The 16,781-nt window shown below is 40.2% G+C and overlaps 1 protein-coding gene across 1 annotated transcript in view; it reads right to left on the minus strand.

The window, feature by feature from the left end:
* LOC124718638 overlaps positions 1–16,781 on the minus strand; it is a 526,059-nt gene that overhangs the window by 152,914 nt on the left and 356,364 nt on the right. Inside the window, exons 14-16 of the mRNA XM_047244262.1 lie at positions 14,933–15,177; positions 9,482–9,782; positions 5,737–5,881 (exon numbers count right to left, since the gene is read on the minus strand). Coding sequence (XP_047100218.1) covers positions 5,737–5,881; positions 9,482–9,782; positions 14,933–15,177 — 691 coding nt within the window. The remainder of the gene's footprint in view (positions 1–5,736; positions 5,882–9,481; positions 9,783–14,932; positions 15,178–16,781) is intronic.

Raw genomic sequence — 16,781 nt, forward strand, 5'->3', positions numbered from 1 at the left:
AATTTGTACAGAAGTCAGATTGTACACAATATTTACATTATATGATATTATTAACAACATACATGCATTAATCGGTTCTCCTATGTAATTCGTGAATGGAGTAGAAGGATTTGGCCACCAACAAAATCTTTAGACTCTTCTCAAACTGAACTTTATTATTAGTTAAACTTTTTATGGCTGCTGGCCTGTTGTTGAAAATGTGCACTGCAAAATACTGGACACCTTCCTGAACCAAATCTTACTGAAAGTTATTCTTATTTCTGGTATTCATTCCATGAACTGAGCTGTTGGTTTGAGAAAAGAATATACCTTTAATGAAAAATTTCATTAAGGAATAAATATATTGGGAAGCAGTACTTAGCATCCCCAGTTTCTTACACAGTCCTGTGCAGGATGATCTTCAGTTCACACCACATTTTTGGGCTCGGAAAACTTCAGCCTGGCTTTGTTTCGGCACTTGCGCAATGCGATATTAAATGCACGATGTCTGTCAAATTTTGAACCACCAGAGTTAAAATTTAGTGGTCAAAATAATACATTAATCTGTCATAACAGGTGAAATTTTGTACAAACTTTGTCTTTGTAAATAAATTAAAGAAATCAATGGGTCTAACATCTTGCCAAGTTGAAGGCACCATCATGATTAAATACATCTTCTGCCAAACACATTTCCACAGTTTCCTTAATTATTGAACAACACAAGGATTTCATTGTCACCAAAATTTCATGGCAGAGTAATCCACTGCATATCCCATGGAGATACAGTGCACACCTATTGCAGATTTACAGGGTTTCTCTGTTTCTTCAAAAGTTTCCTTAAAGTGACTGTGTACCATAGACGTTCCCTCCCATTACTGGGTACGTATCCATCCAGCACATAGTCAATTATTCTTTTAAACTTGAGTCACAGTTCCTCTACATGCTCCTGCCTTCTGCTGAAAGTTTGAAGTTCCTTGTTGAGATATGACACTACCGATTTTTTGTCTAGTTTTCTAAACATATATATCTTTCTGCCTGTTTTAGTTGTCCTTTGTACTTGGGTAATCACTGTTGCCACAACTGCATACTGGTCATTGGTACCAGTTGAGATGCGGACATCCTCAAAGAGGTAACATCTATTTGCTGCCATTAGATCCAATATACAGGGTGATCAAAAAGTCAGTATAAATTTGAAAACTTAATAAACCACGGAATAATGTAGATAGAGAGATAAAAATTGACACGCATGCTTGGAAAGAAAAAGAAAAAAAAGTTCACAAAATGTCCGACAGATGGCACTGGACAGCAAAACTGCTACCACGACGGATGAGAGGTACGCCGATATGTTACAGAATCGCGTCATCCCCAGCCTGGCTGATAAACACCTGCTGGAACGTACGATGTTTATGCAGGATGGCGCTCCACCCCATATTGGTAGACGCGTGAAAGATCTCTTGCGCGCGTCATTTGGTGATGACCGTATGCTCAGCCGCCACTTTCGTCATGCTTGGCCTCCCAGGTCCCCAGACCTCAACCCGTGCGATCATTGGCTTTGGGGTTACCTGAAGTCGCAAATGTATCGTGATCGACCGACATCTCTAGGGATGCCGGAAGACAACATCCGACGCCAATGCCTCACCATAACTCCGGACATGCTTTACAGTGCTGTTCACAACGTTATTCCTCGACTACAGCTATTGTTGAGGAATGATGGTGGACATATTGAGCATTTCCTGTAAAGAACATCATCTTTGCTTTGTCTTACTTTGTTATGCTAATTATTGCTATTCTGATCAGATGAAGCGCCACCTGTCGGACATTTTTTGAACTTTTGTATTTTTTTGGTTCTAATAAAACACCATGTCATTCCAAGCATGTGTGTCAGTTTGTACCTCTCTATCTACATTATTTATTTATTCAGTTTTCAAATTTATACTGACTTTTTGATCACCCTGTACTTCCAACATGAGGGGGGTTCCTAACAACCAGTAACAATGACGAGGGGTGAATCGATAAGTGAAATGGGTTTTACAAATTTATTGGATGTTGTCATTGGCAATGACTTCAACTGGAAGCCACATATTACAGGTCCTCTACAACGGCTTAAGTTCTGAACTTGTGTGTCACTGAAATAGAAAGAATGGAGGTGAAACTGGCAAGAAGTTGACACGTTTAGTGTATTTTCTATCATTATCACTCTACAGCATCAAATAATATTGAAACTCTTCATTATAGAATACCCCATTTTTCTTCTTCTTCTTCTTCTTCCATTTCACCCTCTTTGGGATACGCTGCATCAATCATTTCTTTCTGTGTTGTTCTTTTCTTATGGCCCAGTATTTCTTCATTCTTTCTGATCTTCCTTTCCTCTCTTCTTCCGAGATGAAAGGTTTGGACTTTTGTGTAGATTTGTCTTGGAACCTTATGTTTTCATCTTTAGTAATTAATTTAGCTGTTTGATAAATAAGTGAATTTTCTGAAATCTTTAATTCTACTAGGTCTTTCACAGTTTCTTTAAACCAGTTGGGTTTCGTTTTGTGGTTACGGAAAAAGTCAAAGATTTGTTTAGTTAATCTGTTGGAATTCATTCTGAGAAGATGACCATAATAATTTATTCTCCTTTTTCGCATAGTATCTGAAAGTTTTTCAATTTTCTTGTAGAGAGTTTCATTTTTGATGTATATAATCTTATTGTCTTGAAATTTTGGCCCAAAGATTTCTCTTTCCTTTAGCTCAAGTTTCTCCATTTGGCCTTTGAAAATCATGTTGAGTGTTTCTGCTGCATACAGTGCTTCTGGCTTAACCACAGTAATGTGTAATATATACCATTCATTGTTTATAGAATCCTGTGATAAACTAATTCTGTCCACTGTTGTTGCCTTGAAAGGATTACTTTCGTAGAAAGGAAACTTTACCGGTTTGAGTCACTAACAATGATTTTTATTTTAATACCTAAAGCATATAAAGGCCTGGAGGCTCTTATTTTCCAGTGCTTTATCAGTTTACACTATCTTTTCTAAACAAATTGGCACATAGGTATATTACAGGATGTAGCAGCTACATTATTACAAAACTAACACAAAAAAGAGAATTACTTACTGTTACTAGCAATGGTACAGGTTACTATTCTCAGGTTATTATGAACTAATGCAGGCAACACTTACTTTTCTTTACTGGTTTAGTTTTGTAAGAATTGTAGCTGAATAACCATGTAATACACAAATACACTCTTGAAAATACCAGTAGTTGCCTATTTTAAAAAATGATATAAAACTACTGGAATACTCTCTTTCAAATTCTGAAGGTGGCAGGGGTAAAATACAGGAAGCGAAAGGCTATTTACAATTTGTACAGAAACCAGATGGCAGTTATAAGAGTCGAGGGACACGAAAGGGAAGCAGTGGTTGGGAAGGGAGTGAGACAGGGTTGTAGCCTCTCCCTGATGTTATTCGATTTGTATATTGAGCAAGCAGTGAAGGAAATTAAAGAAAAATTTGGAGTAGGTATTAAAATCCATGGAGAAGAAATAAAAACTTTGAGGTTCGCCAATGACATTGTAATTCTGTCAGAGACAACAAAGGACCTGGAAGAGCAGCTGAACGGAATGGACAGTGTCTTGAAAGGAGGATATAAGATGAACATCAAGAAAAGCAAAACAAGGATAATGGAATGTAGTGGAAGATGATGGTCGAAGTAGAGAGGATATAAAATGTAGACTGGCAATGGCAAGGAAATCGTTCTGAGGAAGAGAAATTTGTTAACATCGAGTGTAGAATTAAGTGCCAGGAAGTCATTTCTGAAAGTATTTGTATGGAGTGTAGCCATGTATGGAAGTGAAACATGGATGATAAATAGTTTGGACAAGAAGAGAATAGAAGCTTTTGAAATGTGGTGCTACAGAATTATGCTGAAGATTAGATGGGTAGATCACATAACTAATGAGGGAGTATTGAATAGGATTGGGGAGAAGAGAAGTTTGTGGCACAACTTGACCAGAAGAAGGGATCGGTTGGTAGGACATGTTCTGAGGCATCAGGGGATCACAAATATAGCATTGGAGGGCAGTGTGGAGGGTAAAAATCGTAGAGGGAGACCAAGGAATGAGTACACTAACCGGATTCAGAAGGATGTAGGTTGCAGTAGATACTGGGAGATGAAGAAGCTTGCACAGGATAGAGCAGCATGGAGAGCTGCGTCAATCCAGTCTCAGGACTGAAGACAACAACAACAACAACAACAACAACAAATACACTTTCTCCCGGGTGAACATACACTTTTCCTGTGTTAAGTAATAGTATAGTTTTCCTCGGCACTGTAAAACTTATCAGTCCTTTGAATGCTTATGGTTTTATATGCCGACGTAGAATTTTCCGGCACTTTAGGAAACGAAACTAAGGGGGAACAAAACACGTTTTGGAAAGATCTTCGATATGCAGCAACATGTACGCTGCATATTTTCGTGTTATGAAGGTATAAATTCGAATTCCACCATACACCGCATGTCACTTTCCAAAGCATTGAAATCAAGATTGCGACGCGCTTTTGTAAGCCAGTCATAGCTCACGCCACATGATCTCGCCAGCCGAAGACAGCATAGGACACGTGATGTAGTCAGCCAATAGCAAGATCACTCTTAAGTAGTGCGAAAACACATATAGGAAAAGTTAATGGTTTAAATTAATATACATAGTGTTGCAACAAGAAAAACAAAGCTTTCACATATAATCGTCGTCTCGAAGATTAATAAGCTGCAAGAGACGCTAAGCTTCCACATATAATGTTGATATTTTTCGCGCATGTTACACTTTCAGATATATCACACAAATGTGCCAGCAAAAATTTTAATAACTACGTAAATTTCTGATCTTTTGGGCTCAAAATTCTTCTAGATGGTCGTCCTCAAAGAGTTGATTTTTAATTGAGGGTCAAATGCCGTGCGATTTCAGAAATTCATCGTACATTCTCGCACATTGTTCATCTTGTGTAAAAGTAAATTTACTTTGAAAGTAACGCTTTTCAAACAACCATTCGCAATATTTTCCCGTGACCTGTTAGAAATTGATTCGTTTCAGCAGTTGCCAGAGAGCGCCAGGTAACAGGCGCCACTGCTACGATGACGCAGGAAGCTCGTATGTTCGTACGTTTAAAACATTAAAAGATCTTGCACTATGTAACAAAAGAAACAAGACATCAGAGGATACTTCAGAGCATCGGAATTTCGTGAACCATACTAAAATGCATAATTCGGCTTAAAGTGCACATTCGTATGTCCAGATTTGGATGTCAATTCTCTTGAGTACCAGTACTATCTGTCACGTCATGCTCATCGGAGGTAATTTGTTGTTAGGAAGCATTGCATAGTCTTCCTTGAGCCTTTGACACACTTTGCTGTTGGCAGACGCTTGTATGAGCACTATGTTTTGCTGTTGTATATGGCGCATTTCCTTGACGATTTAAGTATTATTTTCGTTTTTTTTCCCTTCTCGTTCATGTTTTGTTGCTGCAGTATTATTCCGCAAAAGCGGGATAGAGTAATATCCTTTGTTGGAGTATTGATTCTTACCAGTCAAAATCACAAAAATTTAACTGAAAACTAAAGCAATAATAGACTCCCTGAATTCTAAAAAATTCCCGGGTTTTTCCCGGATCTCCCGGTTGTCCCGGGTCATAGACACCCTGAATAAGGACTCCCTGAAAACAGCCCCACAGTACAATCTCTCCCTTGTGAAGGGTAGGAGCATGTGGCTGATCCCTCACCTGCCTGTGAGCAGCTTCTGCACTCTCCTCGTCTTCCTCCTCCTGGTACTGCAGGCTGTAGTCGGTCGGCTGGTCCAAATCCGTCTCTGCGTAATCCCCATACACGCTGCTCAGTTTCTTCTTGTACATTGCTCCTGCTTTAACTCTGCAAATTAAATTGCACGGGTGATTAGGTACGCAACCCCTATCTCAACCACTCGAGGTGGGATCAGAAGTACGTAATTAAAGGCTGCATGCATCAGCACGAGCAGTTACCTGACCGCGTACTAACCAGCTGCAAAGTCACTCATAAATCTGTACTGCTCTGTCATATGTTGACAACAGGCAACACCACTTCATCAACGAAGTGTAAGGATATCTGTCCCGATGCACTGCTAAAAACCTCATTTATACTGGAGCAAACAGCAGAGAAAACAAGCTAACATTGTACTTGTGAATGGGCATTTAAACTGGAGGCAATGGAAGAAGACATAAGAGACATTCCTACATAATTACAAATGCTGCTGTTTTCTTTATTATTGTTTTTATATCTCCCCCCTCCCTCCACTTTAATTGTGATGCAGTTTTCACTAAGTACTTGACACACAGGTTTCACGCAATACACCAGCTAAAGTCACGACACAAAACCTACATATTCAGATAGGATTATTTTTCTTGGTGAACACATTGTTTTTGACATAATGAGAAAAGCGATAGAATGGTCTGGGCAAGTCAGTTTGAAGGTTGCGGGGAGGCAATGATATACCATCTGCACCAGGACCACGCCTAGTGAAGCACTGCAACACTGAAACCAAACTTCACATTGAGGACGGTATTAACTATTTACAAATTGTGCGGGGTTATTAACTGCGTTTCTGAGACATGTTTGGATGTCACCAAATGCAAAGATATGGGTTCAAACTGCAGTTCCAGCATAAAATTTTAATCTGTCAGATAAAACACACTTTTTGTTGGACTAAGTTTCATTATTAATGTTGAACTCTAACTTCTTTTACATTCACCATTTTAATATAAACTATGAAGGTGCGTAAAATTAAAACAACACCCAAAAGTAAAGAACAAATTTTACTGAATATGGAATCTTGCTTTCCTTGTAACAGCTACTTCATTTACTCTTATAGTGCGACCAGTTTCGAAATACCAAATTTCATTTTCAAGTGCATCTGTGCGAATCATTAATGCCTTTTGAAACTAGTAGCTAGTTTTGTAGAGTTGCTCAAGTAGTAATTGAACATGACAGCATATATGGAAATCTGATACTGCATTTGCTTCACCATCATTTATTAAAGCCAGCACAATGTAAACATATGCTCTGTGTGTGTTTTACAGAATGTGGATGTAGATGTAGGAATGGCTGAGTCACATATGTGATGTTGTAAAAGGTTCCGATGATTTGTACAGGCACACTTGACGATGAACCCTGACATAACCAAACTGGTCATGAGATAGAAAGAGTAAAGTACACGGTGGAGCAGAGGAAACGCATGTTTTTTGAGCCGCTAGTACGCGGCGACGAGAGGGGGTATTTACCTTCAATGAATGTTGGCAGACTGACCATAAGACAGTTTCAGTCGCTACGGAGTGTTGGAGCATAGAGCACCGTGTGTTCGTTCTCGAGCAGTACTTTAGAAACAATGATTCTGTAGTCACAGTGCAACGTCTTTTCGTCAAAATTTTAGAGATGGAATTTGAGGTGCAGTGCCTGATCGAAATACTGTACCCCGATGGGTTGCAGCGTTTAGAAGTATTGATCTGTGATGAAAAAGAAACCACCTGGTCTTCCCCGTTCAGTTCGTACTCCGGAAAATGTAGACCGAGTGAGAACGGCAGTTCCTGCTAGTCCGAAATGATCGGCTAGACGACAGGCTGTAGCGCTGTGTACATCACGTCTTACGTGATGATCTCAAGTTTCATCCGCACAAGATAATGATCATCCAGCAGCTTAGTGAAGAGGATTTTGTGCAGCGCAGAGAGTTTTGTCGCGTAATGGACAAAATTTTTACGGAAGATGCAGATGCTTCAGTCTTCATGAGTGATGAAGCACATTTTCAAGTAAATGGTTATGTCAATGTTCAAAATTGTCGGTATATTACAACAAAGACCTCTCCACAGTTTAAAAGTTACAGTGTGGTGCTGCATTTCAAAGATGGGGATTGTTGGGCCCCCCCCCCCCCCCCACCTTTTTTTTTTTTTTTTTAAGAGGACGGAACTCCAGTTACTGTGACATCAGCGTGCTACGTTAAAATGTTAAAACAACTTTCTTTGTCCATAACTTGAAAGGTGTGAAGTGAACATGAGAGAAATATGGTTTGAGCAGGAGGGTGCCACAGCTCACATGGCAAGAGCATCCATGGAAGTGGTGCGAGAAATGTTCCCAGGACATGTTATTTTGAGATATAGTGATGTTTGCTGGCTTCCTTGCTCACCCGATTTGTCGATATACGACTTCTTTTTGTGGGGATATTTAAAATCTAAAGTCTACAGGAACAAGTCTCACACAATCAATGACCTGAAGAGTTCCATTCGTCAGGAAATTGAAGCCGTGCCAAATGAAGTGTTGGAGAGAGCCATGCGTAACTTTTGGGGAGAGGATCCAAATTTGTATCCAGCAAGAAGGACGTCATCTCCAAGACATTATTTTTTGAACCTAATTAAAGTATGTACATTTCAAAACTGCATTAAAAAATCTATTACTTAATGCTTGTTTTTATTACTTTTACCAAACCGTGTCTCTGTCATTCACTAGTGAAAAACGCGTTTCCTCTGCTCCATCCTGTATCTGTTACAAGAAAATCAAGTTCTTGGACTTCAGAATTCGCGTCTGTGAACCGAGCACAATATTTTTAACAATATGGAGATAAGTAAGTGAAGAACTTCTACTCGAAAGTAAATTGTTTGCACTGGAAACTGATCTAATGTTTCAGAAGAAGATTTTGAAAATGAACACATCAGTTACAGAAATTTTCATAGCAGAAGTAACAATGCTGGAAACATCAGTGGCTATAAAGACTAAGATAGTAGTTTCATACTTAAGCTCTGCAGGCCTAACTGTTCACACTTATCCACACAATGGTCACCAAGTTGTGGTGTAATGTGTTATGTAGCTTGTGGTGGGGAAGATCTGGCACTGTTTGCTTTACTTAGCACTGAGGCCTACAACTTGTCAATTTCAATCCTCCTCCTCTTCTGTTAAAAATATTTCTGAGTTTTTGAATTTCTATTACCTCTCTGTACATCCTAGCATAGTAATGACTGAACTTCAATAAAACCATAGTACAGGAGAAACAAATTTGGTGGATCCCTCGACCCAATGCACAATCTGTTACTTCCAATTCATCCACACTGCCCAGACAACAATTCCTCTTTTGCTCTTTGAGCTGGACGTTATTGATTAGTTTTGTAGTACGAACACACGTCGTACACGAACACACGTCAGCGCTACTCCGCAGCAGTCTGATGGCATCGTGACCCAATACATATAAACAGTTTGGCTTGCTGAGCTGTTTTTAAGTGTGAAACTGTTATCCGAGTCTTTATAGCCGATGACAACGACGATGATGATGATGATCTCTCCAGCATTATCAGATGAAACATTAGCCACAGAAACAAACCTTTGACCACGGCCTAATACTTGGGAAACACAAATTAATAAGGACATAAATACCAACTGTGAAAGTCAGCATCATACAAACTATTCTCACAGTAATTTTGTGGAAGGATTGCGCTTATAACTAGAACTACTTACCGCGCACTTGTAAGAGGAAGGTCTGCTGTCGTGACAGGTGCTCTGGCCGTGACTTGGGGGTACGGCTCTGTGTCATTCGAGAGTTCTGGAGTGGGCAATCCATTTCTCGCTGTAGTACTGACGTCTGCAACGTACTCGCAGCGGACCGTCGTCGTCGATACGGTGGCGACAGTATTACTTGTAGATGACCGGTCGAACCATTCGCTCGAGACCGAAGACGTTGCCGCACGTAGAGAGGAATAGCCACTACGAATCTCCGGTGATGCAGAATCGCTGCGCCTAGGTTCAGTCTGAATCTCCCCTGTACAAGGCAGAAGGGTGTGTCATACATTAGATGATAACACACGTACCAATAGAAGGCAAATCTGCGATCAGTATTTCTACTTCACTGCCTGCGTGACTCTGCATCTATCACAGAGCAAACTTATAAAATAAATATATATTAAATTTGCGATGCAAGTTCAAGTCATGAGGAGGCTTTACTGATTTGTCTGAGCAGGATCTCCAAGGCCATTTCAACTAGAAGGTTTCAGTAACCAAAATAATTCAAACATGTTGCCTCACTTCGACTGTCTCCAAAACTTACTGTCACTCTCATTTTACTGACAGCAGCGAAAGTATTTTACTGTTAACAGGATTTACAGCAACTAGTCACTACACAAGTTTTGGAATTCACTACATTTTCCTTTTTTGTTTAGTGTGTTCCCACGTATCATACGTCCCTTTCTCAATTTCACCTGGAACATGTATATTTATCAATGAGGAAAATAAATTCTTGGTATAAAGCCACACTCATTAAGAACTTTGCAAATATTGCCGTTCTGAATGCCTAATAATTTTTTATTGTTCCATTTGAATGTTTTGACCCTGCCATCATTTGACCCAAACCTATAACTTCCTAAATAAAACTCTGTGTTGTTATACAGTAAATCCTATGCTAAAGCAATTTTTAACTGGCCTTGTTCTTGCTTTAGCATAGTACTTATTGTATTATTATACTGATCTTTATTTCAGAACATCCAAGTTTGTGTCCAACAATGGCAGCAATCTAAATGTATTACATGAAATAAAGTAAAAAATAAAAATCATTAAGCAAACAAGACAGCTTTTTACTGTAGCACACACAACAAATAAGAGTCATACTCTTACTTGATCCTGCTTCCTTGCAATTTTATCATTCTTCTTTTTAGTTTAATAAGTACATACTCCTACTGCGGAATATACCCAAATCAATGGGAAGAATGAAGGAGTCACACCTTACTTGCAAAGAAAGGTGATATCCTTGTGTAGGTAAGCCAGATCGTCAGAAGTACCTTTTGCAAAAAAATCACCAAGTCAAAACTCTCCAGACCAAAATACTGTGATGTTTTCTTTTTTTCCCAACAGTGTTTGCAGAATGCTTGTTCTTTCATATTTGTCATTGCAGCCATTGACACATATCTATTCTATAAAGTATAAAATGTAAATTGTCAGAGAAGGCTATCCACTAACATCCATCACCATTCCACTTTCAGTGCAAGAGAAGTAAATTATATTTCTGCCACACATTTCACTTAGTATGGCAGCAGACACCACGTGTGTATAAACATCAATGTTCTCAGAACTGTTGTGATAAATACAGAGTGCGTTCCATAAGTAATGCGACCAATTTTTTTCTGACGCAACGGTACACCACAGCGTGTTGCAACCGGCTGGGCTAAGTGGAGGGCGGGGGGGAGGGCGCGTTAGCTTCAAAACACTTTTAGTCTCATTCGGCTGCGTGCTGCCGGAGAGTCAAGACGTGCGTTTCCGTCAACCCCGTTTTGAGTTTATGTAACACGTCACAACGGATCATTCTGTAGAGCAACAGTACGCTATCAAATTTTGCGTTAAACTTGGGAAGTCCGCCACCGAAACGTTTCCATTACTTCAGCATGCCTTTGGGAATGATTGTTTGTCCAAATCACAAGCTTTCCGATGGAACAAGTCTTTCATGGAGGGCCGAGAGGAGATCACCGACAAACCTCGCAGTGGGCGGCCATCAACCGCAAGAGTCGACGAAAATGTGACGCATGTGCGCGATTGTTTGAACTCTGACAGGCGGCTGAGCCTTCAATTGATAGCACAAACTCTAAACATGTCAAAAACAACAGTTTTCCGCATTGCGACCGAAGATTTGAACATGAGAAAGGTGTGTGCCAAACTCGTCGCAAAAGTGTTGATTGACAAACACAAGCACATGCGAGTGCTTCGGTGCCGAGAAATGTTGGAAATGTGTGAAAATGATTGTCATTTTTTAAACTCAGTTATCACTGGTGATGAGTCGTGGATTTTTGTGTACGACCCTGAGACAAAAAGGCAGAATTCAGAGTGGCACACCCCACTGTCGCCCCGTCCCAAGATGGCACGCATGAGCAAGTCCAGGATCAAAACCGTGCTCATTGTCTTCTTTAACGTCAGAGGCATTGTCCACCACGAATTTGTACCTACTGGGACTACAGTGAACTCAGCTTTCTACTTGGAAGTGCTCAAAAGACTGAAAAGGAGGGTATCGCACTGCCGAAGCGACATCGAGGACACGTGGAAAGTTCACCACGACAACGCGCCAAGTCACAGTGCCTTCATTGTCAATGACTTCCTGGCCGGAACCAAGACCCCATTGGTTCCCCAGCCTCCCTACAGTCCTGGCCTGGCTCCCACTGACTTTTTTGCTTGTTTCCTCAGTTAAAAGGAGTCATGAAAAGAAAACATTGGGACACGATTGAAAGCATCCAGGCTCATGTTACATCATCTCTAAAGGACATTCCCAAAAGGCATTCCAGGATGCCGTCCACGCATGGGAACACTGCCTCCAGAACTCTATAGAAGCAAGAGGGTTCTATTTTGAAAATTTTTGATTATTTGTACGAATATATTCAATAAATGATTTTTTATGAATTTTGTCGCATTACTTATGGAACACACCTTGTATGACTCTGGTTGCCCTTTGGTTTGAGTCAACAGTTCGTTGTTTCACTGTAGCAAGTTACCAGAATGGGTATCTAAAATGATAACTTTATGCAGTAACAATAAGTGTTCCAGGCAGAGGTACAAGAACATTTTCCACGCTTCAATATTTCAGCTACTCCCCCCCCCCTCCCCCCCTTCACCGACTGTGGAGTTGATGAGAATCACATTCTAAAATGTGAATAAATCTGTTTCTTTACCCTACAGACCCGTAAACTGGAAAAAAAAAGAAGGAACATGACATCGCGCTGTTTGTCCAAAGCACGGAGAATGAGAATGGATGGCAGCATTTAAAACAGAAATTTACAGAGCAAGGCTGAAAATAAACTACAAGATTAAAATTATGTGTAAACAACATACAATAAAGAAAATCGTACAAATTAACAAGGGAGTTATGGACATAGTTGTTTTTATGTTTATAGCAGGTGAAAACAATGATGGCAGAGACAGAAAAAATGTAAACAAATGAGTAGGAATGGCACAGAGTATTTTGGTAAAGCAAATAGTGTTTCCAAAGCTAACCCTTCAGTATCTCTGAAAAGGAAAATTAGCAATTAGTGTGGATTATCAGTTCTGACTTAAGGCAAAGAGACATGGACTTCTAATGCAAAACAATTATCTAAAAACAGAGAGTTGTTCAGGCTCATGAAGAGGTGAATGTTTGGAATTAGTAAGTGAACAGATGGTAGTTCTCTTCTTATTTCACAAAATCCGGTAAATACCGAGATACAAACATAATGGAAGGTGGGTAGATGGCACTAGAAAACACAATGAAGCAACATGGATGTGTATTGCTTAAGACTATAATCCAAGGATATGTTGTGGGGAGCCCTTTATCCAGTGGTGCATGTGGAATTAGGTGGTTGTTGATGATGAAGATATCCCATGATAAAAATGCATGCAAGGAGTTTGTAAGTCACCTTATATGCATTTCACATCCAGAAACAGCAGCACATAACCAACTACCCAATGATGTAAAGAATTCCATGGCTAATAAAGTTAACTTTTAACACAAACCGAAATAATATCTGAATGTGTAATAAAAATTTGTGTGTATGTTTGTGTGTGTGTGCGTGTGTGTGTGTGTGTGTGTGTGTGTGTGTGAGAGAGAGAGAGAGAGAGAGAGAGAGAGAGAGAGAGAGAAAATCGAACACAGTGAAGTGTAAATCACAGTATATAAAAAAAGAAAAAATTGTGACTTCAGACAGTCGTATAAATGGTCAACATGTTGCCATATTTTTCACTGAAAAAGTGCACAAGGTCTACCCTGAAAGGAATGTCCCCAATTCTGTAGTCTTTGCATTCAGGATAGTTGGTGTGTGTTAGCTTCCCAACAGAACCAAACCTAGTTCCTTCGAGCTCCCTGAGTGCCAGAATGTATACCTATGTGAACCTCTGGTTTGGTGTTCCAGTTCCGTCAACACGCAGCATTCACTTGAACAATGTTACATAATCAAATTCCACACAAATCCTGGGAAGTCCACTGCCGAAATGTTTCCAATGAGTGAGCATGCATTTGGGACTGAATGTATGTTAAACAGCATGTGTTTCAGTGACACAAAGCGTTTTTCACTGGTCAATATGATGCCAACAACAAAACTTGCACTGGACAGCCTTCAACATCAGAAGGCGAAGATTGTGGTTCGTGTGTCTGAATTTTTGAACACAGCCTTTGACATCAGAAGGTGAAGATTGTGGTTCGTGTATCCGAATTTTTGAACACAGTGGTCATCTGATACTTCAGAGTCTGAAGATACCCAATGCTGTTGTCTACGAGACTGTAGCTGCACAATTGCAAATGAAGAAAGTGTGCAAATATTATACCGAAGACACTGCTTGACGACCGCAAGTCCAACAGAGTACACATTTCCAAAAAACTTCTGGAACTGGTGGTACCGAGTAGAAATGATGCTATCGTTTTGGACCATGTTCTAATGCGAGATGACACGTGGATTTTTGGATACGGGCAAGAAACAATGACACACAGCTCCGACTGGCACATCTCGCAGACACCACACTCCCAGAAGACACGCACAACCAGAACTCATAACGCCGACCGAGCCCCGCTACAGTCCTGATCTCGTTCCGGAACACTTTTATTGTTTTCCCCAGCTCAAGGCGCCCTCAAAAGCACACCATCAAGACACCAACAATTAGAATGATGCTGTTACGTGTGCACTAAAGGACACTCCAACCTGGAGCTCCCAGAATGCCTACATCACTTGGAAATATCCCTGGAAAAAATGTATTGATGCAGGAGGATTCTATTTTGAATAATTTTGATGCAGTCGACTGTGCTCACGATAAATTAAGTTTTTACGGACCCAGGGACTTTACTTTGACAAATCTTGTATTATATTTTGTAATACTGACACCTGCCACATCACAGCAAGAGATTGCAATTATCATCCAGGGATCAGGGCAAAGACTGAACTAAATTGTACATACTCTAGAGAGAGCGCTCACCTGCAGCGCTCAGCGGCCGGACCCCTCTCGATTCCTCGGAGCTCAGCCTGGCGGCATGTGGCAGCGAGTGCGAGCGCCTCTCCCTGCTGCCGGTGGACCCCCTGTCCTCCTCGGGCACGGTGCCCGGGCACAGTCCACGGTGGCGCAGCAGCCGAGCTGTCGACGGAGGGACCCTCGACCCCAGCATGGCGCGTTCGAACACCGAGTCCGAATGAGTGCTCGTCACAGAATCCTTACTCTCGGATCTGCAAAACATAATTGTGACACTGGTTTTCCTCTCTCAGTATACTGAATAACAAGGTACTTTATGTGCAATACAATGTGCACTCTAACCTGCAGTATTTTTGATTTTTCAGCTACGGTAAGATTATTCTGCCACAATAAATCAACACTTTCTGATCTGTGTTCGTCAGGTATCTCACAGCCTTCAGTTCAACACAAATGTGAACTGCAGAGATATAACACGAACTTTTATGGCAACTACTGTCTCCTGGCACCAACAAATATGTTCTATTCGAATTATATTAATTTTTCTGGTTTCTGTGTTGTTTTTGGGGAGGGAACAGAGAGAAAATATTACATTACTTTAATGGGAAACCATTTAGTGGACTATTTACTTCTGTCAAGAATGTGATACATAATCAAAATTTTGTGCTTAAATCTTTTCTCTTCCCATTTCAGTATATGCTATACTACGTGTAAGTATTTGTTCCAATGCATATATTACTTTTATTATTAGTCCTGTTACTTGGACAATTACTAAAAAAAGAAGCCTTTGTTTGTACTTTTACAGTAGATGCATTACATAGCACAGGCTAATGACATACTTTTGTTTGTAGTTAGTGATGGCTCTAAGGACTGTGAGACTTTAACATCTGGGGTCATCAGTCCATAGACTTATAACTACTTAAACCTAACTAACCTAAGAACATCACACACATCTGTGCCCGAGGCAGGATTCGAATCTGCGACCGAGCGAGGTGGCGCAGTGGTAGCACACTGGACTTGCATTTGGGAGGACGACGGTTCAATCCCGCGTCCAGCCATCCTGATTTAGGTTTTCCGCGATTTCCCTAAATCGCTCCAGGCAAATGCTGGGATGGTTCCTTTGAAAGGGCACAGCCGACTTCCTTCCCCATCCTTCCCTAATCCGATGAGACCGATGACCTCGCTGTTTGGTCTCTTCCCCCAAACAATTCATCCAATCCAAAGATGGAGAACTCGACCGAACTCGAATCTGCGACCGTAGCAGCAGTGCGGTTGCAGACTGAAGTACCTACAAACGCTCGGCCACAGCGGCCGGCTGTAGTTTGTGAGATAAATACAGTGGTATGTGTGTGAAGTGACAAGCAATTATATGCCATTTCATGTATATTAATACTTAAATCATCAGGACTGCATACAATTAATGTATAAATGGCTTTCTTTTATTCGATGATGCTCCCTTAAAGGCCTGAACTATGTAATTTTCAATACTTGACACTATAGTAACAGTATTTATGTTTTGATGCAACATGTTAATTGTCACTTAGTTACATGGATGTAATTCATAATAAGATACTATGTATCATATATGTGTTGCACTCTCCTTTTTTTTTTACATTATATGATGTAACTACTGTATGGCCAAGTGTTTGTAGGATTCTAATTATGTACACTCACCATGGTAATCCTGCCAGTGTTCAAAGCCAAAAGATAGCACAAAATTCTTGATTTGGTAGGGCAAGGTTTTAGCACATGATTTTAAAAATCGCTCAATAAATCACTTACATAATAAAATGTTTTACACAAAACGCCCATTTTTAAAACAATTAAAATAAAATAGAAGTAACAATATTAATTAGGATAG

Source organism: Schistocerca piceifrons, chromosome 10 (genome assembly GCF_021461385.2).
Source record: "Schistocerca piceifrons isolate TAMUIC-IGC-003096 chromosome 10, iqSchPice1.1, whole genome shotgun sequence".
In the NCBI taxonomy this organism is placed as follows: domain Eukaryota; kingdom Metazoa; phylum Arthropoda; class Insecta; order Orthoptera; family Acrididae; genus Schistocerca; species Schistocerca piceifrons.